This window comes from Halichoeres trimaculatus, unplaced genomic scaffold (assembly GCF_033239565.1).
Source record: "Halichoeres trimaculatus isolate MK-OKI-2021-1 unplaced genomic scaffold, fHalTri1.1 fHalTri1_scaffold_24, whole genome shotgun sequence".
Taxonomy (NCBI): domain Eukaryota; kingdom Metazoa; phylum Chordata; class Actinopteri; order Labriformes; family Labridae; genus Halichoeres; species Halichoeres trimaculatus.
This window is the reverse complement of record NW_027437202.1, coordinates 3,751,778-3,767,019: the sequence shown is the minus strand read 5'-3', so window position 1 is coordinate 3,767,019 and position 15,242 is coordinate 3,751,778. Positions and strand designations below refer to the sequence as shown.

The window sequence follows — 15,242 nt, the reverse complement described above, 5'->3', positions numbered from 1 at the left end:
GCCCTCTTAGGAGCCAAAATGTGCTCTTAAGAGTCTTAAATGCCAAAATGCACTCAAGTGTCCTCTTAGGAGCCAAAATGTGTGCTAAAGTGCCCTCATGGGACCCAAAACATGTGCTTGGGAAGTCAAGATGCATATTTAAGTGCCCTGTTAGGAGCTGAAACACACTTAAGTTCCCTCCTTGGACTCAAAACATTCACAAAGAGACAAGACATGCACTAAATAGGCACTAAGGTGCCTGTTTGGGGGGATAAAAGCATGCACTTCAGTGCCCTCTTGGAAGCCAAAACACACTTAAACACCCCTGTGGGTGGTTAAAACATTATAAACTGCCCTTTCAAGATGCAAAAATGTGCTCAAGTGCTCCGAAAAACACCCAGAACTTTATGGTGAGAACACACCTGAAAAAGTCTGTGCACACCACCAGTTTGAGTTTTGTTTTTGTTTTTAAACTTTAAATTAAACAAACTGTTCTTGCCTCATTTCTTAAGCTCCAGTGTTAAAGCATCATAACGTCTTGATGCTTTTCTATTCCAAGTTATTACATATTTTAGGACAAAAACATATGTTTTCTGATCTCTCTTCATCCTGACTCTCTGAGTACTGGAGCTGTTCAGTGAGGCGACATTTCTCTCCGTATGTGTTGCTTTTCTCTAAAAACCAACTCTCTCCATATGTCACCCGAACATTTCCTATTTAATCCCCGCCAAGTGTCATGATCTCAACTCCCATTTGCATTGGGTGCCATCTTTAAACACCCACTCTGAATTGAAATGCCATCTAGAAAACATTCAAACTCGTCTTAAAAGGCTGCAAAAGCTCATTATGTAACCGCCGAGCAAAGAGCTGATTTCCCCGCTCATTAGTCCCACTTAGCCGCCACTGTTGTATTAATTATTGTGCGAACATGATAAAGAAAACACGGACGGCTAATTCCAGCTGCATTACTCGCAGAGTGCATCCATTCTGGCTAAGTAAGAAATATCAGAAATAGTCGGCGACACAATGAGTGCGACTTTGAAGAGCTGTCGGATGGATGCTACTGTAAATGTGATGCTAATGCGCCAGCTGCCTGTTTACATAAAGCTAATGGAAGCCACATGTCTTAGCAGCCGAGCAATTAGCGCTTTTTTTTTTTCTGTTTCAAGCACATTAAATATTTGAAAAGTCCTTCAGAGGAGGCAGAACAGTGAAATGTGAAGAATCAGAGTGGAGTGCACTCAGATGTATCGAGTGATACAGAGAGTAATCGTAACGAATGAGTGGATCGTGTCCATCAGGTGTGGTTTTAAACATATTCCAGTTAAACGGCCGCTGTAGCTAAAACTATTTGAATTTGCAGAACACAGATGCCCGTTCCTGCAGCTCAGGTGTGTATGATCAGGGCTATATTCGTGTGGGCGACACAGTGGGTGTCGTGGTTGAGCGGTAACTTTATAGGGAGCAAAACAAACAGCTAAAAAATAGAGCTGTTTAAAATACAGTGCTGCTGAGCGATCCTTCACACACAGAGCACTCTCCTCTGTTTTATAATTCCAGCCAGGGGCGTGTTGGTGTGCAAATGCAACCCTGCCCGGCTTGTTAAAAGCACACATGTCGAGTTGGTCACACACAAGCGCACCTGCAGTTAACCTTTGTCTGAAAGGCAGACAAATAATAATCCATATGCTGTTTTTTGCCCTTGTTTTTCTCTCTCCTGCTTCTCTCCCACACTCCCACTCCAGATAATGAGGAGAGGGGTCCCATGGTGAAGAGCTACTTAAAAATCCTCTAAGCTCAGAGTCTGTGCAAACAGTAGCTCAGTCACTCAGCTCGGCATCGCCGTGCTGCTCCGAGCCACTCGGACAAATGCTTCTAATAACCGTGCAGCGTGAAACGCGCGGCCGCTTTCATCCGCAGCGCTGACGGAGGCTCCTGACTGAGAAGTGTTCTACTTCAGCTCCCCCGACGTCCTTCAGCCAGACAGGTAACTTGCAGCTGTTTACATCAGCTGCTCAGAAGCAAACAGTAATAAGATGCACTTCTGTTTTCACTTAAAACTGAGGTGAACTCGGTCCCCGAGTCTCAAACCGGGGATCAAGAGCCAATCGATGAGTCACGGAACAATACGTCTTCCTGTGAAAGCACAGGCTGATTTATTGAGCCCAGGGTCCTCCTGGACAAGCAAACAATGGATACTGTATTAGCTTTGTGTGCGTTATAATGATCTAAATTCCTTTGAACTGCTGGTGTACTCCACAGGGGCCCGAAAGTCAGAAATATCAGAGGTTTTTCCCTTGGTGTGTTTTTCCCTCTGGAGTTTGAGTCATGTTTGACATTATCTGGTTTAAGTGCAATAAACTTAACATGATGTTCTCTAAATGAGGCCCTTTGGGAACGGACTTCAGGCTGAAGAGATCGATAACACTGATAGAGACGCATTATTACTGCAGGAGAGAAGGCGGGTTATCCTTTGTTATGTGATAGAAATATAAATATTTAACCTCAAAACGCAATTACTGCTCATTTAAGTGCTCTGGCAAAGGCATATAATTAATAACAAACAGCTTACATTAGCTCAGGCTACAATGCTCTACTACCCAGATGTAAACAATCACAGATAGCTCTAGTAGGGATGGGTTCCTTTCACATTATGGTACGGTACAGATGCCCGGTACCGTTACGGAACAGTACTAATTTTCTGTACTTATTTTTGTTTATGCGGTAAAAAATATCAGTTTGTTTAACATATATAGTCTTCAATATATAACCTTGCAATGCTGTGTTCCTGTCTATCATGGAAAATCTCCTACTCTTTCACTCCCTCACAGTCACAAGGATGCATTTAGGTACCTAAACATGGTACCTTTTGATTTTACGTGACGTGGTACTCGGTACTTTGGACAGAATTTGGTTGGTACCCATAAAAGTACCAAATTTGATACCTATCCCTATCCAGATATGGCGCCTGATATGGCTAGTTTTGAAAGTTGGCTAGCATCAGATTTCGTTACGTGATCAGAGCAGATCCATTTTTACGTGTTTTCAGCACCGTCACGCTTTACCGCTGCTGTAAATCAAACCATGTTGCAAATATGGCCACTATGTGGGACTACTTCTCTTTGGAAAGCAATAATAGTAAACCAACAGGACTCACTTTAATACAACAAACATGATTGGTCATTTACAACGTAATCACCCAATGGAGTACGGGATGACGTGTTTGATCGAGAAAAAAGTGAAAAGGTTGGAAATGCCCAAGTTGTAAAGCATGAAATAAGTAAACATCCAAGAAATTTGTCACAAAAATTCAAAATCCTGATACCACCACATTAAAATGTCACTGAAAATGTTAAAAAAAAAAGTATTTCAGTTTGTACTTTTTATGAGACACTGAGTTCCAACCCCTCCCTGCTTTTGTGTCCTTGAGCACGACACCTTCCCTTCCAGCTCTGAGGTGTGTTTTTCTCCCTCCGTTCCTGGACTGTGCGAAGAAAAGACAAGCTGAAAGAGAATTCCCCTTAAGGGACCAATAAAGCACTGCATTACACTTCACTATTGCATTAGCTTCAAACCTCAAATTAACTGCCCCTATCTCCGCCTCACCACCCACCTGTCCTCAACACCTTATCTGTCTCCAACACCCACTGCAGCCTCAGCCGCCTATAGGAAACCAGTGATTTGTTTGGAAGAGGAGGACTTTTTCTTTTTTCCAACATTAGCACACACAGAAAAAAAACACCTGACAAACACACATTGTTCCAATATGTCAACAAAATCCACAACTGCAGTCCGACTGCTTCCCACCAGAAGTCCCGCTGGGATTAATGAACAGAAAACACAACAGAACAACCATTTATCAACGGTGGCCTGCAGCACTCAAACATCGCCACTTTTGATTCTTTTTTTATGCGCTTTGAAAGCTGACACCGTCTCCTCAGAAAATGTATCATGGCCCCGGGACAAACCAAAGTGTTGATAATGCATCGTAAACTGTCAAAAGATGAAGTGCTGTGCACAGAGCGGGCGCTGGCGCAGCAGTCGGGGATTCGCTGCCTTGCTCGAGGGCAATCCAATTGAAGCTAACGAGGAAGGCGGGAGCGTTCAGCATTCACACACACACACACACACCCCCCCCTCCACCTACGACTTCTTAACAAGGAAGAAGAAAGGAAACAGGAGAGACGAAAGCGGTTTAAAACAACTTCTTGAGATGAAAGGATGAGGAGACAGACCGAAAATACAATATGTAGAAAAAAAAGTGTTTTTTTCCCACTCACAAAAACTCCAAGTGAGGCTGTGTTAAAAGTTTTGCAGGTAATCAAACACATCAACCTCATACTGCCGAGGTAAAATACTGGTTGCATCATTACAGCAAGGAGGGTCCATCCTCCGAGGAATTAACAAACATGCACACTGAAACGTTCAGCAGCTGTTGCATTAATCCCCAAAGAAACTCAAATATCAATCCCATGCTGGCTCTTGAAATATCAAAGTTTTGGTGACACTACACTGCAAAAAAAAAATTGGAGTCTTATCAACTGTTTTTGTCTTATTTAAATTAAGTATTGTTTTCTTACACTTAATATCGAACAAGAAAAAATTACTCGTATTAAGACATTATTCTAGTTTCAAGCCAATTTTTTGGGGAAATTTTTCTTGTTCCATTGGCAGATTTTTTTTACTTGTTACAAGCAATTCAGACCTAATTTTTGTCTTTGAACAACTTGATATAAGACATTTTTCTGGATTGGTCAGGTGAACGTGGCTCATATTAAGTCTTAAAAAACATTTTCTACTGAAAATAAGACAAAAACACTTGGTAAGATTTCAGTTTTTGCAGTGTAGAAAAGAAATGCTAGGTTGTTAAAGAGAGTTAGAGGTGCAAACATTTGCACCAAATATGGACCAAACCGCCCCATATTTGTTAGGTAAAGCTAGAAATAGCTTACCGATATGGCTGTTTTTGTAGGACTGGATAGCATGACGTGATTGGGACCAATCCAGTTTTCATGTGTTTTCAGCATTGTCACGCTTTACGGCTGCCGTAAATCAAACCACGTTGTAAACATGTCCACTGTGTGGGACTACTTCTCTTTCCAAGCAATGATAGTGAAACAGCATCTCTAAACATTTGTAAAGTGAGTGTTCCTCCAGAAGGTACCAACAGGGCTCACTGTAATACAACAAATATAATTCATCATTTATGACAGAATTATCAAACATTATCAGAGAAATGCATCAGTATTGGATCGATATTGGTAAAACATTTTATGAAAAATTGGATTGAAAGTCAAAAAATTTGTATCGAGACATCCCTGGATAGCTCAAGATGGCTTGGTTTGATCAAGAAAACAGTGGAAAGGTTTGAAATGCCTGAACGGTAAAGTATGAAATAAGTAAAGAACCAAAAAATCTGTCACAAAAAAATCAAAATGTTGATGCCACCACTTTAATATGTCACTGAAGATGTAAAAAAAAGTGTTTTAGTACTTAAAAATAGGACCATGTTTAACTTTTTTTTTTTTTTTTTCTGAGAAAGGTATCGTATTGGAGCAATATCGGCAAAAAATATCTAGACAAAATCAGATCAGAAGTCAAAAAAGCTGTATCAGGATATCCCTTCCTTTAAAGTGAGGATATCTCTTCAGTTGCAGCACTGGACTCTAGGGACGGGTACTCAATTAGACATAAACACAACATTGCAAATTTATGTATTGAAGAATTAATATGTTAAATTGAAAAACTTTAACATTTTCTTATTGAACAAATTAATATTTATTACAACATAAATACACAAAAGTAGTGAAAATTGGTACTATTGCTTACGATACTGATTGCAAGGTACGGGGCATCTGTACCGTATCGTTTCACATGTGAAAGGTACCCATCCCTACTGGACTCCTCTGTCTCCTATCATTTTACTCTGAGTTTTAGTACAAGTAGCTCAGCTCTGAGTACTTCCAGTTCCTTCTCTTCTTCCAGACAAAGTCTCAATCTGATCGTGTTATCCATTCATTTCACCCAGGAATAAAAAGACACCCCTCAGTGAAGCGCAAGTTGAACCAGAGTCGTTCTTTGACGACGATAACACACACATACACGTGTCTTCACACAATCATACAAACTCCCACACACGTGCGGACACACAATGCCACATATCGCCGTTAACAGGCAGCTGAAGGGCTTATAGCGGCAGTGACAGATAGGCGTTTTAAATAATGGATCCTCGCACAGAGACACGAGTGTCACTTCTCGCTGCAGTCAATTATGGCTCTTGGATGAATGATTAAAGGTGGTTTATGGGCTACGGGGACGTCTTCCTCTGCCTGCCCCCCCCTGACTGAATGTTTCCTGCACACCGGGCGTCTGAATGAGCGCCGGCGACGGCCTTCAGGGGCGTGACGTGAAGAAGTGAGAAAGCAATTAGAGTTTAATGCATGGTTTCATTCTTCTTTTGTCTTTTATTCATCGCTGAGATATTATCTTTGATAAGCGAGGCAGATTAAGAGACTATCTGACATTCCTGTGTTTCTTTGCCACAGGCCGACTGATTCCTCCTGAAGATCTCAACCTGCGATAAACACAAACAAGACATTTTCTGCTCACGTTTCATTCCTTTAAAACCTCAAATAATCAAACTGCTCCCTCAAGGAATCCTAACTTCTGCATCTTTCTGCACAATAAATCATTTTCATCTCCTCAGAATGAGACCACAAATCTTTACGAGGTGCCGAAACTGACTCAAGATATGAAATCCTGCTAATAACTGATTACTAATCTGCACAGAAGCCACTTTTATAAATGGAATAAGGGATTAATTTTCCTACAGCAATGAGAATCTGGACGTTTGAAGTCTGAGGGAGAGAAAACAGAAGCCTTGTTCTGTCGCGGCGGACATTCGTGTTTTACATTTTGCAGGATTTCGCCGCGCTAATTATTCCCCCGAGGGGCTCAGAGACGTGTTTTTAAAGCAACATCCCAAACTTCTCCTACAGCTGGTGGCGAAAATGTGTTCCTGGAGACCAGAGGGAGACAAATGATCATTTGTTCTCACACGCTGACACAGAAAAAACATCACAATGTCTGCTTAATGGTGCAATTATCTTTGAATGGAGGAGGAAGAAGAGGCAGCAGCGCGAAGGTGGGAAACTTTCTCCCATCAGCCCCAAACACGGCGGATTAGTTTGATATCATCTCCACTGAATACAAAGACGGCACACACACCAGCCGTGAGAGTCATGCCTGAGCACGTCAGAGCCACTATGTGTGTGTGTGTACATGTGTGTGTTATCCATCAGCTGTATTTAATCAGCGCACACACCTGCAAACACACTGATGCCAAAAAATCTGCACCAGCAAGCCCGCATCCTCTGCTCTCATTTCACCAACTCCTGAAGTACACACACACACACTCTCACACAGACATCCACCCTGCTTTCAAAAAATGACCAGCAGATGATGCAAAAAGCGTGGACATCACATGTAACACCTTTACACTCGTGGAATTACGCATTTCACTCTGGCAATAAGGCCCAGCCGAAAATAGAACAACGCAGCGCATCAAAATCGCCACACACACCTCCACACACACACACACACACTGAGGGAAAAAAAACACACTGATCCAGACACGGGCTGCTTAGCTGGCACGGAGGTGATTGTGTTTGCACCTCCGTGTGCGACCGGAGACTGTGAAGGAATGCAACACAGTGATACAGTGCTGCTCTGCTCGGCGGGGCTCTTTTCTCGTGCATAAGCTGTGCCAACGCGCACACACACACGCACACACACGCATTCATTAACACAAATCCCCGTCGGGCCAAATTCAAACACATATGGGCGAATAAACGCAGGGCAGTGCAGGGGATCCGTCGTGCGCGTTTCATCCCGTGAAACATGAAACATTAACAGCCGTACGGTTACGCACGGTGCGTTTCACCGCGGGTTGGTGAGCCTCGCTGCCCGCACACCGCGCCTGGTTCCCCGGCAACGACAACGACTAACATCCGCTGTGAGGAACGGGGGCTTAATGGCTACCAAATAGCATTGGTTTCATGCCATTTCGAGGGAAAAATCCGCCTCCTCTTTCCCTCCTCATGCACGAACCCTAATATAGGAAGAAGGTGTTTTTCTAAGTCTTGTGATTCGGTTTTAGCAGAATGTATGGAACATGCTAGGTGACATTCACCCGGAATGCAAGTAGGTTAGATGAGAGATATATGATAACAGCGCATCAGAAAGGATGTTCAGGGTTATAATCGAAGGCATGTTTTTTAAGTTTTTGGATATTCTCATGCTACATTTTGCGCATATTTTGAGCCAAGTGTGAAAAATGTGTGCATCGCGCAGAGTGTGGGGGATCTCAGCCCAGCTCTGTCTGTCTGTGCGAACAGGTTTACTGCATTACGACCAGCACAATTACCATCACCATTACACACCACCGCCGTAAACCCGTCCCCAGCCCCAGCACTCACTTCCGAAGCTGCTCCCGCATCGCCGGACGACCACAGAGCTCCGCGTCCGGTAGAAATGGATCGATCTCCCCGATATCCCGACCCCCTCCGCGGTCCGAACGAGCGTCCTCCACCACCGGAGAGAGGCGTCCGAGATTACCGTGTGCAGCCTACGTGTGTGAGAGTGTGTGTATGTGTGTGTGTTATGAGTGTGTTATGTGTGTTCCTCTGCAAGCGGCAGCGGTGGGTTGCAGAGGCTGACTGGCCAGCGAGACACGAGGGTCAATAATCGGCAGTTAATCGGAAATCAACATCCGTTTGTGGCTTCAAAATAAAAGCACCAGACTATACGTTATAACGACGGTAGTGGTCGGACAATATTTACTCTTTTACAGTTGCAAATACAGACTTCTTAAAGAGCAGGGGCTCTTTAAGAAAAATGAAAAATGAAAAATGAAAAAGAACAGTGTGTTTTACAAACCAAGAGGGCACTTTAGCGCACGTTTTGCCACCCAAGAGGGAACGTTAGCTTAATTTTTAGCACGTTTTACCAACCAAGGCACTTTAGAGTGTTTTTGTGCACATTTTTCTACCCCAAAATGACACATAAGTGCATTTTAGTAAGTATTTTTGCTAACCAAGACAGTTCTTAGGCGTAATTTAGCATGTTTGCCACCCAAAAATGAACAACAGCGCATGGCTACCACCCAAGGGCCACTTTAGCCCACTTCAGTGTATTTTAGCGCACATTTTGCTACCGGAGAAGCCACTTTAGCATGTAGCTTAGCCACCCAAGAGTACTTTAGCATACTAAAGTATGTATCTTTGCAACCAAGAGGATACTTTGGCGCGTGTTTAGGCTCCCAAGCAGACAATTTTGCAAGTATTTTTCCTATACATGCTCTATTAAACATATATATACTTAATAATTAGCATTTTTGTTTTGCTTTGTCCTTTCAAACGTTGATTTTTCTACTATTTCACACATACAAAAAAATAATAATAATACTAATTTTCTGATGCTAACAAGATGCAAACCCTCTCCATTAAAAAAAAATCCAAAATGAAAAAGAAGCTAATACAGACATGTAATACCTATGTAATACGAGTTAATTTTTCAAGATGTCAATACCAAAAGGTTATAAAAAAAATATTTGCTTGATTAATAACTCCTCTGTTTACCTGGCTTAGCTAAAAAGAATTAAGGAATAAAATATCTTCCATTGGAGGCTTTTATTTTGAAAATGGGAACAGAACCCCTACTTCCGTTTACAGCCCCGTCCGCTTTTAGGAAACCTGACGAATCTCCGCGAGACGAGGCGGAGCTCAGGCTCCCTGCCTCTGCCTCCCTTCCCCCCATCCCACTGTTTCTGAAAGCAAAGGAGCCTCGACACCATCCGAGGAGGTTTTTCACCTCACTGACGAGAGAGAGAGAGGGAGAGAAGAGAGGAGAGGGGGAGAGGAGAGGAGAGATCCTGCTTTGTAAGACACTGTCTCACAACTCAAGGCCCTGAAAGAGAAAGAGGGATAGAAAGGCAAGGAAGAGAGGGAAAGACAAAAAGGGAAAGGAGGCAGAGGAGGGAGAAAAAGGTGCTTATTGCTTTTACAAGGCCCCACAGGAGAGACAGGAAGAAAGAGAGGGGAGGAAGAGGAGGAGGAGGAGGGGGTCTCTTTGCTTTGGGAATCAGTGTTCAAGGCTTGAGAAATGTAGGCTATGTTGCACCAGCAAAGACAAGCGAACAGCCTGTAATTTATAGGCAAGTCTCAACTGTTATTTTATCCTGGCACAACAGTGTGGCTTCTACCTGAGTGTGTGTAGGTGTGTGTGTGTGTGTGTGTGTAGCTGAGGGACAATGAGAGATATAGGCTGAGGAAGAGGGCGTAGAGGCATGGATTCAACACATCAAACAATCCTAGATCACTGATTTTAAGCTGCCCGACGTCTTTTAGCGGAGGTGGTGAAGGATTGAAATTCAGGTATCCACCCGGGGGGAGTTGCCTGCAGCGAGGCGAATCAAACGCACCCTCATTGAGGCTGGGTGGGTGGGTGGTATAAGGTGGATGTCACAGTTTGAGGTAAATCAACTTCAGAAGTGGGCATGAGAAGCAGTTGGTGGACCATATGCTGTCGCACTGTGCCCTGAGTGTGTTTGGGAGTGTGTTTGCATGCTCGACACACAGCGTGGGTGTGTTATTAAGTGTGTCCACTGGGTGTGTGGTGTGTTTGCACAGTCTCTGCTGCAGTGTGTGTGTGAAGCTTGCAGTGGGAAGCGTGCAGACGCACTTTAGGTTAGGTGTGTGTAACAGAGTGTGTGTTAATCAGGACCCTGCAGGATGCAAATCCACAGTGTGTGTGCATGCTGTGGAGCATAAAGATGACTGTGTGTGTCTACAGGTGTGTGTGTGTGTGGTCAGGTGGCACTCACAGGGCCTCTGTCATCTGGTCAGGTCCAGCTTCATCTCTGCATGTGGAGAGGAGAATCTGTCACTTCTCTCCTTCAAGTGTTTCTCTCACTCGTGGTTAATTTCTCGTCAAATGAAGAGTTAAATTGGAAACACCGTGCTCAAAAACGCCAAAGCATGTAGCGCTGGTTAGTCTGTGTTAACTCAAACATGCCACAGCAGCAAAACCGCTCAAATCAACGCGGCAAGAAACCAAAGCAGCACCTAATTATCAGTCATTTCTCTCTCAGTAGACTTCCTTTCTTCCACCACGCCACCAACAGCCACACGCCTGTTTTCTGCGCCCTGCAGCGCAGAGGCAGAAGCTACAACACTGAGCTCGCTCCTGCGCCGCAAACACACCCCACCTCCGAAACTTCTGCTATGTGCTGATTAGTAGTAAACACTGCAGCGTGAACAGGGACTCTGCTGCTCGACGAGCATGTTTCCAGACACGGAGTAAATAACGCCTCGGTTTTTTGTCGAAGCGTGCAAGTCTTTGAGAAACAACGGATAACAAAAGGTTTATTAAACATCTGGGATAGCGGAGAAATATTGTTCTACGTGTTTTAATATGAGGTTTTGGTCCTGGTGAAGATCATTTATGGAGTCGGGAAAAGGGAGAGTGTGAAAGTAATTTTGAAGAAACCCAGGGGGGTAAGTTAGCCGCTGAATTTCAAGTGACTTGCAGAAACACAAAACATTAAGTGTCGCTGTGAATTCTGCTTCTTAGATTGAGTTCACCAATCTTACCGTCCTGTTTTTGCAACATGGAAGACGGAGGGAAGATGAGGCTTTGCAGGGATAATAAAAACACACCTGATCACAATTTGAAGACGAGGGGAAAATTGCGAGAATTTATTCTGCACAATTGGATCCTGAGAAGAGTTGCTTGATGTGAGTGTTTCCAGGAGGTGAGTGGGAACGTTTCTCCAAGTGGTGAAGATGTCTTCATGAAGGATCATCCATTGTCAAGAAATGACGTCCTTTTCTGTCTCCATCCATCCCCAAATGTTCTCAAAAGCCAGTTTCCACCAAGCAGTCCGGTTTACACCAGTATGGTTTGGTTTGGGTTGGCTCCTGTTTGTGTTTTTAAAGCCAATTGTGCCCCCTTGTGGTAGGCGGGTAATACGCTGGATGCCAATAGCAGCATCAGTTAGATGATAGAGTGACGCCATAGCAATGACACGTTGGACCCCACTAATTAATGCAACAAAGTAGAAAACGCAAGACACAGTAAACAATGACCAACGATGGATTGTCTTCTTTGTGATTGGCTTGTAGCTCTTTGTTACAAAGGATGATCAAGCAGGAAGTGGTGATTCTTTCAACCAATCAAGGATCGGATCGGTTTAGTCTGGCATCCCAATGAAAGGGTCCCAAAAAGTGGGACAGCTCGTCTCGCTTATTAAGGGGGTCTATTCTGGGATTAGTCAGTGGAAACGTTTCAAAATGTGCAAGGTACTGAGACGAAGTGACCTGAACCGCTTCGTGGAAACAAGGTTCAAGTGATTAAGATCGGGGGAACACGCAAGATGGTCCAAAGACTGAGCTGATTCTTCTGGAAGACGTTGAGAAACCCAGTCATTCCCACACAGACCAGGGCCCTCAGTCATGAAGGAGGCTCCCTTCAACATCTCATCAGAGCCAGCCGCCGTTTGACGGCCCTAACCAACCTGTAAACCTGTAAGAGTGGGATGGCTCGTCTTGGTAATTTGGGGATCCGTCCCAAGAAGAAGTGACCTGAACCACTTGGTGGAAACAAGGCTAAAGTGATTTAGATCAGGGGGGTACGCAAGATGGTTCAAAGAGTGAGCTGATTCCTCTGGAAGACATTGAGAAACCCAGTCATTCCCACACAGACCAGGGCCCTCAGTCATGAAGGAGGCCCCTGACCAACCTGAAGCCCCATTGGCCCATTGAAGGATCATGATGGCGCCCCCTCCATTGTGCCGCCGTGAAAACATCTTGAGTGGGATCACCGCGTCATGTCAGTAACGTTGAAGCCATCAGCACGTCAAAATCTCTTCACCTTTGAGTGTCCCATGTTTGCTGCTCTCAAGTCCAGTGGCTGTTGGGTCGAGATTGGTCCCATGTCTTGACGGACATGTCAGATCCTCTGGTCTACCCCTTGACTTTTTGTTCCCTAACCCTTAGGATCTTTGAAGACACTCAAAATGACTTTCTTACTGCGTCCAACCTCAGTTGCAAGAAGCCTTTTAGCCCAGATTTTGTCTTTTAAAGCCTTTGGTCTGATGAACAGCCAAACATGCAACTACACGGGTGATGAGAAATAAAGGTTTGCAAAAGAAACACGAGTCTGAGAGGAAGAGAGATAATAAAGAGCCTGCTTGTGTGACTGCATAAAAATGTGCAAGAGAGGAAATAAAAGCTGGGCTCCAAACACTGTCCCAGACAAATGCAAATGTCCAAAACCCTCAGAGAATAATTGGTAATGCAGTATTTTTAATCTGATGATGTAGGTCAAAGCCCGAACAGATCCACGAGCGCAGCATCTTAGAGCCGATGAATGTTTCATCCCGAGCCCTCGATCACTATTTTTAATTTAACAGTTTGCACAGCTGCAGAGGAATACTAACTGCTGGCAGTCTATCAAAGGAACGGATGCTTTGTTTCTGTGCTTTCCAGACTTTAGTGTGGATGCAGACACTCAGGATTGTTGGTTAAGGGGTTAGGATTTGTGCAGTCTGCTCAGTACTTACTTTATGTAGTAGGGCACGTTGTTTGGGGAGATGCCTTGCTCGAAGGGGCTCTCTACAGATCCTGCAGAAACAGAGAAACAAGGGTCAAAACAACTCCTCGTCGTGTCTGCAGGCTATTTCCCTTCACACACGCTCACTGCGGGATCCTGCAAACACACACAGGAAGTGTGTATGCAGCAGCCACCGAAGCATGACTGGAATGAAAAGTTTGCTTCAAAGTAATGAAAACCAGCAGAAAAACAAGAAATATGGCTAATTATCTCACTTATTATGCCCACAAGAGTTGGCACGCCGGCTATTAAAGCGAGCGGCGCTTGGTGGGAATTGTCAGCACAGTTGGGATGCGTCTCTGACCAATCAGACGGCTTGGCTGGAAGTACCCGCTGTATAAGCGTTATTGTGCCCCACGGGTGGAATTTGCTGCAGTTAAAAACAGAGCGATGCATCGTGGGACGGCTGCCAGAGCACACGCGGAGTGCATCAACGTAGCAGTGAGATATGAAAAACATCCCAGCTCTCATTATCATCATTATCCCTGCTGTAACGCGGCGTCCACGTGCGTAACAGATTCACCTAAACGGGTCTGGATCTGCCTCCTAAGCTGACACCAGGACTTAGCTTCCGTTTTCCGGAATATGTCGCTGTCATATAACATTTGCTCACCCGTCTCCGAAGTGTCAAGCTCACTTTTTGTTTCCTTCTCTCCTCAGTTTGTTCTCACCAGCCCCCCGTGGGTCTTCATTTTTAATCACCACCGTGAGCGCGCGAGCGATGTTGTGATCTTTTGTTATCTGTGCTCTTTTAATTACTCTGCAGATGAGCTGTAATTAAGCTAAAGAGAATTGATGAGAAAAAGCAGCGAGCAGTTTGATGAGTGGCTCCAGGTGGACGCAGTTTAATGATAAAAATCATCTTTATAGTGTTGCACTGTTATACATAATTAATCTGCAATGTTTAATGTATAATGAGATACTTTTGACACCACACTTTCTGATTCTCTCTTATCGAGTCTGTCCTACATTTTTAAAAAAGCTGCTGTATTATTTTCTGGATCATTCTTATGAGAAACAGAGAAAAGGGGGAATGTGAGACGGAGGGGTCAGGAGGTCTCGGGCCTCTTCTCCTCTGTCTGATGCTGAGTACTCACACTCCTTATCCAGAGTTGAGGATGCTCGATGGGTCACCCAAATGACCTCGAAGAATAAGACTCTGCCGGCCAGCACCAACTGCACTTACGCTTGAAATATGAGACGTTATTGTCGATTAAAGACAAATTCACTGAAATTATCGCCCACATTCGACCACATATTGAGTCTTCAGCTGCAGTGCTGCTTGAAGAATGTGTACACCTCGAGCAGTTTGGACCTGAGAAAGTTAGTACGTACCGAATGTCCCTCAAACTTTCCTCAACTACGGTGGCTGGTAGGTGCCAGCTGTTTTGCAAAAGCTACAACACGAAAGCAAACCCAACAACACAACAGAAGTTAAAAGAGGTTTATTTATCCCAAAGGACAAAGACAAGTTGCGAAGGTAAGTTAATGATTGTTTTCTTTTATAACGTTAGCTATGATAAATATAGCTCCGATGCTAACATTATGACATGAATTGGAGCTAAATATAAGATGATATATTACTGGTAATA

General features: G+C 44.0%; 1 protein-coding gene across 1 annotated transcript in view; it reads right to left on the bottom strand.

The window, feature by feature from the left end:
- The window catches only part of dmd (dystrophin), a 137,171-nt gene that overhangs the window by 22,740 nt on the left and 99,189 nt on the right, over positions 1-15,242 (bottom strand). Inside the window, exons 66-67 of the mRNA XM_074664873.1 lie at positions 13,601-13,661; positions 10,862-10,897 (exon numbers count right to left, since the gene is read on the bottom strand). Coding sequence (XP_074520974.1) covers positions 10,862-10,897; positions 13,601-13,661 — 97 coding nt within the window. The remainder of the gene's footprint in view (positions 1-10,861; positions 10,898-13,600; positions 13,662-15,242) is intronic.